The 14,030-nt window shown below is 42.8% G+C and overlaps 4 protein-coding genes across 5 annotated transcripts; 1 reads left to right on the plus strand and 3 right to left on the minus strand.

Moving 5' to 3' along the window:
* Nucleotides 1-38: 38 nt before the first annotated feature.
* Nucleotides 39-3,730, minus strand: LOC310810561 (inhibitor of growth protein 4-like). Of its 2 annotated transcripts, none has more exons than XM_083678369.1 (8): nt 3,684-3,730; nt 3,360-3,431; nt 2,162-2,328; nt 1,946-2,045; nt 1,650-1,764; nt 1,315-1,459; nt 1,069-1,130; nt 39-871 (listed from the first exon to the last, which is right to left on the minus strand). In XM_083678369.1, exons 1-8 carry the CDS (start codon nt 3,718-3,720, stop codon nt 832-834), a joined length of 738 nt encoding a protein of 245 aa, XP_083534495.1. In that variant the 5' UTR covers nt 3,721-3,730; the 3' UTR covers nt 39-831. The 2 variants fall into 2 exon arrangements, with proteins under 2 accessions (XP_083534495.1, XP_083534494.1); XM_083678368.1 differs by having other exon boundaries at nt 1,931-2,045.
* A 308-nt stretch (nt 3,731-4,038) lies between these two features.
* Nucleotides 4,039-9,615, minus strand: nop2 (NOP2 nucleolar protein homolog (yeast)). Its single transcript, XM_083678752.1, has 16 exons — nt 9,531-9,615; nt 8,916-9,043; nt 8,760-8,802; nt 8,527-8,594; nt 7,970-8,235; nt 7,673-7,877; nt 7,333-7,532; nt 7,069-7,158; nt 6,874-6,961; nt 6,629-6,769; nt 6,251-6,390; nt 6,016-6,105; nt 5,617-5,739; nt 5,353-5,450; nt 5,105-5,241; nt 4,039-4,990 (listed from the first exon to the last, which is right to left on the minus strand). Exons 2-16 carry the CDS (start codon nt 9,019-9,021, stop codon nt 4,539-4,541), a joined length of 2,247 nt encoding a protein of 748 aa, XP_083534878.1. The 5' UTR covers nt 9,022-9,043; nt 9,531-9,615; the 3' UTR covers nt 4,039-4,538.
* A 152-nt stretch (nt 9,616-9,767) lies between these two features.
* On the plus strand, nt 9,768-11,879 carry emg1 (EMG1 N1-specific pseudouridine methyltransferase). Its single transcript, XM_083679602.1, has 5 exons — nt 9,768-9,918; nt 10,056-10,157; nt 10,256-10,397; nt 10,490-10,698; nt 11,377-11,879. The coding sequence occupies exons 1-5, from the start codon at nt 9,769-9,771 to the stop codon at nt 11,488-11,490; spliced, it is 717 nt and encodes a 238-aa protein (XP_083535728.1). The 5' UTR covers nt 9,768; the 3' UTR covers nt 11,491-11,879.
* Nucleotides 11,880-11,925: 46 nt separating this feature from the next.
* On the minus strand, nt 11,926-13,926 carry LOC310810774 (uncharacterized protein; the record flags this gene model as incomplete). Its single annotated transcript, XM_083678625.1, has 3 exons — nt 11,926-11,939; nt 12,934-13,251; nt 13,590-13,926. 3 exons carry the CDS (start codon nt 13,924-13,926, stop codon nt 11,926-11,928), a joined length of 669 nt encoding a protein of 222 aa, XP_083534751.1.
* Nucleotides 13,927-14,030: the final 104 nt, after the last annotated feature.

Genomic DNA, 14,030 nt, shown 5'->3' on the forward strand with positions numbered 1-14,030 from the left:
CAGGAAAAACAGATAAACCACAAAGAACAAAACAGACAATTATTTGAGGTAGTAGCTGTATTCAAACTGAGAACACAATTTTCCCCATGAACCCATGTTTCAGCTACAGCACTGACAATATTTCCCTTGTGAAACATATCTTGTCTCTAAATGATTTCAATAATATCAAAATGAAGTAAAACTCAGTTCAATCTACTAACTATCACACAGATAAAGCACTACAATACTGTCAAAATGAAACAGCATTGTCTTTTTTTTTCTTCTTCTTTTTCCTCACGTTTTCTGCCTATAAGTAGTGTTAGAGAGTCTAGAGAGCACGCACAAATATTATAAAAAAGCAACAAACATTATCATACAGTTATCCATGGCCAAATAGCTGCATCTGTCACAATACTCCAATCCATTTCATTTCAGTCAATCGAATGTAGTCTTATGCATAGTACAGTATATCATGGACACTAGAACCGTCAATTCGCTGTAGGAATTGTAGTGTTTATTGTTCACTTGCAAAACCAAAAATGAAAAACCCCCCCAAAAAACAATGAAGATAAAAAAAAGCACACCAACAGTAACTCTCATCATGTACATCAACATCAGCTTTTTAAAAACGTGATATTGAAATACATCTGTAACCGCACACCTCCTTCACACTGCATCAGACCAAGGCAGTCAAATCAAAACAAAGAAAGAAGCACCGTTATGGAACATGACAAGATAAAAGGTAATACTATCCTGGGGGTAGAAAAGATTGGGTTTCTTTCACTCTTTCTCTGGTAGTTTCTCCATACTTTTGTCCCTTGTGACTATTAGTGACTACACACCAATAAAGCCTTACTTTCTCTTTCTGTCTTGAGAGCAGCGTGGACAATACCTGCATGGGATGAAGAAGAGCAGTGTTGAAAACGAGAAGAAACCTGAAAATGTTTTAAGCATTCAGTCAGAAGTATTAGTATCCCACTAATTCACTGGACTACTTGTATCACATAAGATATAATACATGGCTCATGTAGTAACTGTAGTCTGCATAGCTTTTTTTTTTCCTTCTTTTTCACAGGTTGACTCTCTCACCATTTTCCTCTTGGTTTGGTCGTCAGGCCCACGCAGGCAAAGTGGAACCACTCAATGGAACACTGCAAAAACAATCAACACAAACTCAGATCAACTCACATTAACATAACGACCTACCACAGTCTGCAGAGGCAACAACTTGACAAAGGCACACAACAATCTACAGTATGAATCCAACATTGTACTGATGGTCCTGCCCTTAATACACTAGATGAAACTCATGGGGAGTTTCCTGGGGGAACTCACATCAGTGTTGTCACAGCCTATCATCTCTCCATAGGACACCTGGTGACACAGGCAGTAAGTGGGCTCATTGGGGTCAACAGGCATGTCCAGCACGTCAGAAGGGTGCACATTCCCGAAATTCGCAGCAGGAGCAGTGAACTCCCCCCTTGACGATAAGAGAGAGGTGAGAGAGGGGTGAGCATGCATCATATGAACAGTGACATAAAAACTGTGTCACAGCAGATTTGTTAGCCAAAATACAGAGAAATAATTTAAGCCAAGTGCAGATGGAAACTATCTTTAAGGAAGGGAGAAAATAAGGTGGTGGACGAGAGGTAAAGACACGATAGACGTACGGTTGGAGGAGTTTGACTTTCTTCTGTGCAGTCTTCGGACTGCCATCTTCATCAGAGCTCTTCACTTTAGACCGGGTTTTAGCTATTTTCTTCTCTTTCTGCGCCCTGGACTCACCTGAAATATGAGCACACAGGACATGTCACATTTTCAACTTAATTTTCTTGTTATGATTTCATGTGTATTTTCCTGTCTTTAACATGCTACAATTCAAATGTCCATCGGTTGCAAGACAAAAACACACATACAAACACACATACAAACACATACTACAACAACATACTTTTCTTTCCCTTACTGGAGGTGGAATCATAGTCTGTGCTCTCTATCTGTTTCTCCTTCAGGTCCGCCTCGAAGCGAGCCAGGTCTGTGTCCAGTCGTCGGATGTGCTTGTCCACCTGCAGAAAAACCAAGATAATTCAGCTGACCCAGGTGAGCACCCATACTAAGGAAGCAGAGAGTACCACAGAAAACATAGCACTAGAAATCATATAGAACATTAGATAGTACTGACCATCTCATAGGTCTGCATGGCCAGTTGCACTTTGTCATCCCCAAACTCCTTACATTTGCTGTAAGACTGCTGGATTTGTCTCAGAATGGAGAGTTTCTGCTCAGAGGAAAGAGTCCTGGCATTGGATGTGTACTCTTTTGCCAGAGAGTCGATTTGGCCTTTCAGATCTGAGAGAGAGAAAGACTCGATGAGATTTCAGTCTGAAAGAGTCATGCAAATATTGTCTCCCGGATTGTTCACATGCAGTATTTGTTCTGTAATTAGCTGACAATGTAGAAGAATGATCAGATCGTCAAATGTGCTTTTGTAGACTAGGGATATGGCTGCTCTTCAGTCATGGTAATCAGATTGTTATGGTAATCTCATCTGGTTGTTATGGTTGATTTGCAGATCATGGGCCATTCAAATATACATGGGTGGGTGCCACTAGTTACTTGATTATGCATTGTGACATTCGCACGTACTCAGTCTTGCAGAGTATCAGTTACTATGTAAACAATCAATAAACTAGTGTTGGCTTTCCCTTTCCTTTAGAAAACGATTGAATTTAGCCGGATAGCATCCTCCTCTATGCAAGTCCTATGGACTTCATTGGAATCGGAGACTTTGTCATGTATTGAAATAAAAACATCCCGCCAAGACGCAGTTTGTAATAAAATCGTACTTTCACTCACTCTGATGGTTCGTCGGGTGGTTGTCCCATTTGTTGGACATCAAGCTTGACAAACGTCTCTTGCAAAGTAATGTAATACTGAGCTAAGGGAGTTTGCGACCTATTTTGACCAAATCCCGAGTTGGAGCTAAAGTTACCTCGCTTCGTAGTATACCCCCGAGAGTAATTGAAAAGTGTTTTTTTTTTTTGCATAGCACATTTGGCAGCTTGATGCCCGAGAAAGGGGGACACCCGCCAGACCAACAATCAGAGTATTATTACAAACTGAAACTGTGTCTTGGCGGGGTAATTTTTATTTCGATACATGACAAAAAGTCTCCAATTCCAATGCAGTCCGGCATAGGTATAGATACCACTATCCGGCTAGATTAAAGTTGATTAGCCAACTGCAACTCCCAGCGAGCCCCACATGTGAGTAGGATTATATTCATATTTACATTTGGATATAGTTAGTGTCAAATGCAAATATTAATATAATCCTAGTCACAGATGGATGGGGCTACTCCCCCGCCATTAATCTCTTACCTTCTGTACGTTGATCCAAGTCTCTCATTAAATTGAAGTTCCTCTGTAATTCAAATGGAAGATTCTCTATGCCTGGTGACAGGGAAACATGTCAGATCATGCACATTTTATTATAAGTGGTTGATATGCAACGGCGACTACTACGCTACATAGCCGTTGAAAACTGAATACTGAAGCTAACGTTTTGCTGGCTAGCTAGCAGCAAGCAGGCAGAGGCTATCTTGCGATCTTACAATGATAATAATTCACCATTACAGCTAAATCTACGGAATTATTGTCGGAATCATACCTATAAATCATGTAAACATTAGAAAATTGCCTTACTGTCCAAATAGTGTTCCAAATACATTCCCGCCGCCATCTTGGAAAATGTAAACAACACAACTTCCGGCAGGGCCTAGCAAGGATGGGGGATGGACACAATTTGACGAGTCTCTGTAGCAAAGACTCTGCAGTCTGATGGGTTTGATGGTTTTAAAAGACAGTCCATGGGTTTGATGGATGGATGCACACAAATCAATCATATTTTCCCTAAATGTATTTTTGAAACTAGTTTAAGAACTGTGTATACTGTCAGAACCTTGTCAGCAAACCTCATTGGGTTGTTGATCAATATCACATGATAAAAATGAATGTTTATATTTTGAGCTGCAACACAATAAACACAGAGGCATTTGTCAAAAAAACTGACATTTTATTCCATCTCACAGATTACTGTATTCATTTGAGCAAAAATCATAACACCCACTTGATCCAAGGACACAAAATAGAAATGAATCAAACAGTTATAAAACATTTCAAGGAAGGAAGAGTTGATACAAATATGCTGTCAGAGGGTCCCAGTTGGGGTTGCCTTAACTGAGCCAAAAACAGACTACTGGAACACCAATGCAGGCTAAGTGGGGCAACATCCAGGGAGGCTCAGGGTTCCTGCTGCAGTGAGTTGCACAGTCCATAAGGAATTAATGTTTACCTACACATGCCAAGCTGACCCAGTGACAGAAAATGTATAAATTCTGCCAAGACAATATGAGCTCACATCAGCCCAAACACAACCCCATAGCACCTTGTAGTTGACAGATCTAAGGAGACTGGATAGGGGTGAACCAGAGACGCCTCTAACAAGACAACTTGCTCTAAAAATATAAACTCTCTGGTTCATAAACATGTTTTACACATTCACTTTGCAACCTCAGTTTTCAGCATCTTCTTCAACTTGTTGAATTTATTTCTTCCTAATCTGCTTTTCTTCTTCATGGGGGATTTCCTCTTTTTATCACCCTTCTTCTCAAACCTGCTCCCTTCCTTTTTCTCAGCCTCTGGTTCTTTTGGTGTCTCCCCCTCCGTCTTGACCACCACCTTCTTGACCGCTCCCTTCTCTTTTACAGTCACTCCATCCATCTTGGCCTTCTTCGGTCCACTGGGTTTGTCGTTCTTTTTGGTGTTCTTTTTCAGGGCGACAGTGGTTTTCTTGGCTATGGTTTTGACTACAGTCCCGTTGACTTGGGCCTTCTGGGGGAGACCTGGCTTGCCAGGGGCAGACTTCTTGCTTTTGTCCTTAGGTCCTGCTTCAGATGGTTTCTCCTCAGAAACCACTGTTGCTTCAGAGGGTTCCGTTTCCTCCTCCCCTTCTGGAATAGTGACAAAAATAAGATATTATGGTTTCATATAAAATGTGCTTTTTGAAAAGAAATTGGACAGAGAATTGTGGCGATTTATTAAAGTCATAATGTTGACTACATTACCTTTGCCCACTGATGTGGTTGGGATGGTGTTTGAGAACTTCTTCAACTTGGCCACAAAGAAACCATCCATGTTATGAGAGTGAGGGTAAAATCGTCGTGAGAGGCGGAGGGAGGGATGGAATCTGCGCTCTTTGAATCTGAGTGGAAGAGAGAATAAACAGCATGAGAAAGGCATGATAATGAATAGAGTTGCATATTTGAAGAAATATGAAGTGCGTGGTGGGGTCTGGTTCTGGTATCTGCTTTACCTGGTGAAGCCTTCTTTGCCAAAGTCCAGGCCAGTCGCTACCAGTTTGACATTTCTTTTCTTTAGAGCATAGTCCACCACCCACTCATTCTCCTCCACCTAGTGAGTGAAATAGTCAGATGACTTTGTTGTATTGCACAGGGAATGGTAGAAAAGTGATTTTGCATCTGAATTATGTTATGTTCATCAATTGCATATCGATTCACCCCCCTGAATAAGAAGTATAGCACTACAGAGGTGCTTCAATCCACTCAGGGTTACTCACCATGATAGAGCAGGTAGAGTAGACCAGGTAGCCCCCAGAGGGAGACTCAGCATTAACAGAGTCAATGGCAGACAGGATCAGCTCCTTCTGCAGGTGAGCAGAGCGCTGGATGTCTGACTCATCCTGATAGGAAATAGGAATAAAAAGAGTTGTGATTTGAGCCAGTCAAACCCATAAGACAATAAATCCACTCCACTGTTGTTGCTGCTTAAGGTATATATAATTGTTTTGTATTATTTTTTTGGTCGACCTCAGGAAGAATAGCTGACAGCTAATCGGGACTCAAATAACCTTATAGACTGGCTGCTATTACCAGCCTTTTCCTTACTAGTTTGTATAGCTTATATCAGGTGTGTAATGCATCATTTGTCATGTACATTGCCATGTACATTGTTTCACCTTGCTAGACTTCACAACAGGGTCTTTAGATATGACTCCTGTGCCTGAGCAGGGGGCATCCAGCAGCACTCTGTCAAACCCACCCATGACCTGCAAAAACAATAACAACCCTGTTAGCACACCACACAGTACAATAGTGTATCATGCGGATTCTAACATTATCAGTCATGTTCTTATCAAAACAACATTCATTTTTGGGAGCATACAACAGTATGCAGTATTCTTTCTGCATTACCTTAGGAAACTGCCTGCCATCGTAGTTGCAGACGACTGTGTTGGTGACGCCCAGACGGTGGATGTTGCCCACAACACTCTTCAGCCTGTCAACGTTGGCATCATTGGCCACGATCACCCCTGTGTTCCTCATCAACTGGGCTGTGAACACACAGCATTTAATACCTGTACAACTTAAGTAGTCCGTTTGATAAATAGGACAATTGGAATACTATAATAAAATAATAGGTAAATATTTCCAATAAAAGCCAGAAGTAGGTTTATTGTCTGTTTAAAGTTTGTTTAGTCTGTTTAAAATACCTATGAGACTTGTGCATTTCAAGACCTAAACCGAGAATCAGTTCACAACAAATAAGTACAGCATAAGTACTATACTCACCCAAATAAGTGGTCTTGCCCCCTGGAGCTGAGCTCATGTCAAGCACTGACTCCCCCTCCTGGGGAGAGAGCGCCATGACAGGTAGGAGACTAGAGGCTCCCTGCAGCATGTAGTGACCAGCCAGGTACTCGGGAGTCGCACCTGGGAATACAAACCTGAGGTTCATACCAACATCTTTACTCACACAGGGCTGACACCCACACATATACCATAGTCCCCTTTTGTATGACACCACTGAAACTGACCTATAGGTACTGAAGAGTCAAAGATGACCAGGCCAACTTTAGACCACTTCCCCAGAGGATCCAGATTCACTCCTCTGTTGATCAAGGCCTGAGAGAGAGAACACAGAACACATTAAAGACATTTTCATGTATATTTTTTCTATTAGCCCTTTATGTGAACAAGTGTGTGTGTGTGTGGCCGGGGGGGGTTATTACCTGAGCCAAGTCCCGCCTCCTTGTCTTAAGCGTGTTGGTCCTAATGGTGACAGGTCGGTGAATTTCATTGGCCTCCAGAAAATCAATCAGCTGCAAAGAAAAGGAAGCCTTGATTTAGCTTGCTGAAAAAACAACCTCAAAATCTGTCACAAGCATTAGACAACACAGGAACAACATGACATAGCTAGTTTCTTTTTAACTGTACATTAGTAAATACTGGTCTTCCAAAGGTGTTTTCAGAGGAACTATGGCAGTGACACACACCTCTGACAGCGGGAAGAGGTCCATCATTTTCTCTATGAGGAAGTTGTTGTAGCTGTAGTACATGGAGAGATCCTTTTTGAGCAGTGAAATGTACTCTGTTCTCTCTTTCCCCTCCTCCCTCTTGGTAGCAAAATGAGTGAGAACATCCACGTTGTCCTTTATTCTCTGGTGGATCGTCTGCAAGTCTAAAGGCAAAACGGCTAAATAAGAAGGAGAGAGACTGTTAATACAGATTCACCCAATGTCGTTGTGTACATACAAATGGATTAACTTGACAATGATGAATTGTTAATTGAAGAGACATACGAACACAACAATACACAATATATGTGAAACTCACCCTCTTTTTCTGTCTCCTCTGCTCCTGGTAGTATGAATTTGTCCATCTCATCCATGTTAGCCTGTACGGTGTCATCCTCGTCTTCATCTCCGCCCTTCCCATCCTCCGCCTCATCATCATCATCGTCGTCTTCATCATCACTCTCCAGGCCCAAAGCTTCCTCCAGCTTCTTCTGCTTCCTGGCAGCACGCTCGATGGGGAGCAGCTGGTATGAAAAAGAAAAGTAAGGAACAGTAAGTAAGGACCCTGTTTGCTATTGACATGGATCAAGGTTCTTCGTATGTCAGTTTTACACACCTCTCCATCGCTGTCTCCTTCCCCCTTTTCCTCTCCTTCACTGTCATCCAGTGCACCGTAGTCATCCACCATTTCTTCATCATCATCATCATCGTCGGCATCCACCTCTTTGATTCCCCGTTTTACCCCCTTCTTTCCTTCAATCTCTTGTCCTTCCTCCTCATCCTCTTCTTGTTCCCATTGGCTGTCACTGTCATCATCGTCCCCCTCAGCATCACTCTTCTTCTTTGCTGGTTTCAGCCATTCACTGTTTTCATCTGTGAATCCTTGGGATACAGATAAAACACAACACACTGAAAAGACCCATTGACCCTCTTGGGTGCAGAGATCATTGACATTTAGAGCTGTCTCAATCCAGGATGACTATTCTCTGAAATGGACTGAACCGAAGTCACCCTACTGACTCTGCATAGACAGAAATTCATGTAAGTAACAGGTGCTACAAAGTAACACAGACACGTTCATAGCTCTGTGACAGGTGTATTCGGGGTAGAATTTGTTCAGAAAAGCCTATGAATGGTTAATTGAGGGGCAACAGCAAAAAGACCTAGATGTACCTTTTTTGGGTTGCTTCTCCTTAACCTCAGCTTTGGGCTTTTTGGCATCGTGTGCTCTTTTCCCAGCTCTGCGAAAACATCAACATCATCATCATCATCATCATCATCATGACGGAGCACAGTGTATAATTCATGCATCACATGCATTCAGTGATGATAGGACTGTGGGTTGGTGTGTTTGTAACATGATGATGTAAGGTTGTATTGTAAACCCATGACATAACTAGTCTTACCGTTTCCTGGCCCTGCTTGATAACCTTTTTGGTCCAGTCGCCTCTGTAAATCAAATGCATATTCAATGTTTACTGTAGAGAGCATTTGGTCAACTTAATATAATCACCAACTACAGAATACCTTGATATGGGGGTATAATGGAGCATCCTTCTCACCGTCAGGTATGAACTTGACCAGCTCAACCTCTGCTCCTTTCTGCTTCCTCGTCTTCCGTCCTGGTCCCCTCTTCACGTAAGTGGTGGGATCCAACTTCCTACCCATGACTGACACCTAAACAGGTCCCCTGAACATAACATATAGGAATGATATACAGGCAATTATATACAACATCTACATTCTCGGTACATTTGTTCACAGAGTTGCAATATCTGGGTAGTCAACGCTGAGATATTTGCTTATACTAGCGAGGTCTGAGTGAGTTCTCATCAGCCTCTCTTCTCACCATTGTGTAATGCTTAATTTGTAAACTTAGTTACAGTCTTGACTTCAAAGCACCCTGTCCATATCAAATACTTAGCAATACACACTGTGAACTAAACCGTTTTGACATTAAGACACACTCACAGTTGATGACACCCAGAAGCTAAAACCACCTTATGTTGCATGGTGGCAAGAAGCTAGGCTACACTAGCTAGCTAGCTTTTTGCACAACCAGTCAAATAATACTTCTTAGCTAAGACTCGCATATCAGCCATGAACACCCCCCCCCCCAACACAGGTGCATGACACAAACAATCACGCTCTTTCTATGAACACTTATAAAAACAAACCTTGTAAATACTTGAGTGTACAAATGCTTTCTTTATCCGACGCTTGATTCCACTGTACGAAGTTGAAATGTACGCACATGTGATTTTTTTTCTCCACACGTTCATTGCCGGAAAATACAGCCTTGTATTTCCGGCGCATGCGACAGACGGCACAAACCAACATACACACACGTACCAGAACCTCTCCTTCATCAGTGAGTATGACGCACTATTCTGGCGACCACCACAACGAAGCAACATGGCAGCTCACAGCGGTGACAAGCGTGGTCTTGAGCATTTAGACGAATATGAACCCAAACCAGCAAAACATCTCCGCAGCCTTCACGACCGTATGGCGGAAAGGCGACTAGTTGTTATACTAGAGGGGGCAACGCTAGAAACAGTGAAGGTAAGATATCCAGTATCCATCGTAGCTACCTGATGTGTTAACGACCCGTGTTGATGCAACTCGAATGTACAACCAGTGATCCAACCTCAGATTGATTGAGAACTTAATGCTATGTGTGTGCTTTTCATTTCCCTCAGGTTGGCAAGACATTTGAGCTGCTGAATTGCGACCAACACAAGGGTATAATCCTAAAAAATGGGAGGGACCCAGGCAAGATTAGACCAGATATCACACACCAGGTATACTTTTTAAAAAAATTCATCCTCATCAACCACTGATCATCTTTCTCTGTCCCACCAAGGGTCCACCTAACCTGCCCATGTCATTCTCCCCCCAGTGCTTGTTAATGTTGATGGACAGCCCACTGAACAGGGCTGGTCTTCTTCAGGTGTACATCCACACAGAGAGGAACGCCCTCATTGAGATAAACCCACAGACACGCATCCCCCGAACCTTCAACCGCTTCTGTGGCCTCATGGGTAAGTCTTCTACCACCGTGTGTGTTCTTGATATCTGAAACAGCAAGCAGCATTTAATACTAACTGTTCTCTCCCCTCCCTCCCCCACTTAGTCCAGCTCCTGCACAAGCTGAGTGTGAGGGCAGCTGATGGCCCCCAGCGCCTGCTAAAGCTGATAAAGAACCCAGTGTCAGACCACCTGCCCCCCGGCTGCCCCCGACTCTGCACCTCCTTCTCTGCAGGGGAGGCTGTGGCCGCCCGGACTGTAGTACCAGAGGAGGGACCAGCGGCAGTGGTAGTTGGAGCCTTCGCACATGGAGCAGTGAGTTCTGTTAAAGTTAAAGTTGTCCATAGGCACACAATGGCTATTAGTGTTGCAAAGGGCCAGAAAGTTTTTGGTAAATGAGAATTACAAAAGCACACAGGGCACATAATGTTATGTTTTGAATTGGTGGAATGTACATGAAGTAGACTGTAGAGTTACAGGTCCTCGCAGGAAGTTTTAGTGGAAACACTGCCAACAACTCTAAGTCTGCAGTCAAACCATAGGCGAGTGAGGGAGAGAGAAACATCTGTCATGTTGAAAAAAGCAAAAGAAATAACTCGCCAATGATTTAGCGAAAGGGTAGGTATTGAAACTATGTAAATCAATGGGATGACAGAACACGTGGGATTACTGCGAGTGAGTGAGAGAAATAGAAACAAGGCGGACTTCAAAGCTCCCGGGAGAAGAGTTGAAGAGAATACTCCCTTGATTATAAAGGGGAGAGCTCATATTTTGTTGACGCTCCTGGAATTTTGCAACCCTAATGGCCACAGTCAGTGCCCAGGGGCAACGTCATCCCACTCATGATTGTACACAGAGGGAGGTAGAATGAGTATGTCAGGTAGCAGTGAATTTGAATTGATTGTTAGTTTATACTGTTACCAAATAAAAAGATGGACTATGGTCATGGATATGCAATAATATGTGCTATTCCTCCTCTCCCTACTCTCTTAGGTGAATGTGGACTATACAGAGAAGAATGTTTCCATCAGTAACTACCCACTCTCTGCTGCTCTGACCTGTGCCAAGATGTGCTCTGCCTTCGAGGAGGTCTGGGGCGTGTTGTGATGAAGGAAGTTGGCACCATAGCTCCGCTCCAGCAGAGATGGCAGACAACATGGACACTGTTTTCATGGACTAGGAATGGATTGGACTGTAACATAAAGGAACCCTGTACGAAGACTGTCTTAACTCCAGTGATGTCCTGTGGACTGTGGTTTTACACCCTACTATGGGTGTTATTGTGTGCAGGCTTTTGGGTGTAAATGTTGCTAAAATTGCAGGCTGTCTTGGCTTCAGCCAAGGGAATGTATGAATATGTATACGTATACTGCCTATGTCCAGAATGTTAGGACATTGCACCAATTATAGACTTCCAATTCCAAATGCATATGCATTTCCTTTTTTACATGTATTTACTATGTTTTCCATGAATATACAGTGTGATTAAACTGTATAGCCTAGTTAAGGTTCTCATTAAATTTGAATGTTTTGTGGTCCTTGTCAAAAAGACAGTGCTATGAGAATGTGCAAGAGACGGAGGGAACACAGAATACTCCAATATACTCAGAGGAAAGTCAAGTTTTATGTCACAGATAGAAGGTTAAGAGTATACAGATTCACATTAGCAAGAAACAATATCATTGAAGGCACATGAACTATCCTAAAAACAAACTACACAATAAAAGCTGAAGATTGAATTGACAAAATACTTTTAAACAAGGCAAGGGTAGGGTAGTTTCACCCCAATCTAATACTGACCTTGTTCTATTGTTACCCTAAAGGTCCATACTGTTAGTCCAACTCCATAAGGAGACACGTTTCTTGGCTGCCCTAGGTCGTTGTATCCTTCGCTTTGTATTTTGTGTTGCAATGGTTTTGGGGATTTTCTTATTAATTCCTTTCACGGCCTTTCCTACTGGTTTTGGGGATTTTTTGTATGATTTGGGTGCACATCCTTTTTTGCCACCTTTGCCCACTTGTTTTGGGGTTTTTTTGTGTGATTTGGGTGCATATCCTGTTTTGCCACCTGTGCCCACTTGTTTTGGTGCATCTCCCATTGCCTTCTGAGCCTTTCCTGCTACTTTTCTGTCCTTGCCCACTGGTTTTGATGCTTTGCCCACTGGTTTTGATGCCTTGCCCGCTGATTTAGGTGACTTGCTCACTGGTTTGGCTGATTTCACTCCCGGTTTCAAAGCTTTTGCTGTTGGTTTAGTGGTTTTCACTCCCGGTTTCAAAGCTTTTGCTGTTGGTTTAGTGGTTTTCACTTTCCCTCTCGCTGGCTTCACAATCCCTTTCCGCCTTGCTTTCTCTGCTGCACGGTATCTTATCCTCACTTTCTTCTCATCCGTCAGTTTCTTATCATTTTATAAAGACAGGGGACAAGAGAGAAACATGAATGACATTAATAATAACTGTTGAAATATATGTTTTGACTGTGGTGATTGTTTTGTGATGTTGGTACACAGGCATTCAAGCAGCACCACCAATATGACAAAACATAAAACACACTAGTCTCTACCTTCTTGTTGAGTTTATATGACCCAGAAGCTCCGGTTCCTGTGGTCTGCACCAGTGTCTCTTTCCTCACAAGACCTTTCACTGCCAAATTCACACGGTTGTTATTCTTGGTGACATCATAGCCACCAGCGGCCAGGGCATGCTTGAGCTCCACCATGGAGATGCCACCTCGGTGCTTGCACTGTGAGACCACCCGAAGGATGAGCGTGGAGACCCGAGGCAAGCTTCCAGAAGGCTTTGCATCATTGGTCTTTGGTGCAGATGCGGCATCTGCCTGGGTCTGGTACTTGAACAGGCGGACTGGTGTCTCTGGATGCAAGATAAAGAGATAGAGGTATTTGGTTAGCCATAATGGAATATGACAGAGGAATTGCTTCTTTTTTTATTTATTTTTATTTTATTTTATTTAATAATAAAGATTAAGCAAATAATAACAAAGCCTTATGCCTTGATAATAAAACTCTGAAAATTATGCTAGTGTATCCTTCTTGTAAGCAAGCAAGCAAACAGTATCTATGGAGAGAGGTAAAAGTGCAAATCAATTTGATGTCTCTTTGCAAACGTAATTATGATGCGGCCTGTTGAACGGTTAGGTGTTATTGTTTGTTACTAACAAACATTGCTCAAGGTATCTGCTAGATACTGACTTGGCAATGGCACTTTTTCGTTCCCTGTGACATTCTTCTTTTCTTGGATGGCACGCTTCAACAGCTGACCCAAACGTCTCGCCCCCGCTTTACCAAGGCCCCGTCCTCCTGGGTTTTTTACTGGCTTTGCTGCCTGCTTCACCAGCTTCACTGGCTGCTTTACTGGCTGCTTCACTGGCTGTTTCACATGCGGCTTAACCGGCGACTTGATCGGTGATTTCACTGGCTGTTTACGTTTCTCTTGTGGCCCATTGATTACTGTTCCCTTCGAATCGATATTTACTCTCTTTTTCACCTCTCGTTTGGCATCTTTCCTGTTGTGGTCTTTTCGCGGCATATCTTTTATGAGATACGAACTTTGAGGTCGGTAAAGTCGAAGCTAGTTATTGAAAAGTTGCTAAAGGTATTTGGCTAGCTAGCACGTTGCTAGGGAAAGTGGCG

The sequence above is a fragment of the Argentina silus genome (assembly GCF_951799395.1).
Source record: "Argentina silus genome assembly, chromosome: 10".
In the NCBI taxonomy this organism is placed as follows: Eukaryota; Metazoa; Chordata; class Actinopteri; order Argentiniformes; family Argentinidae; genus Argentina; species Argentina silus.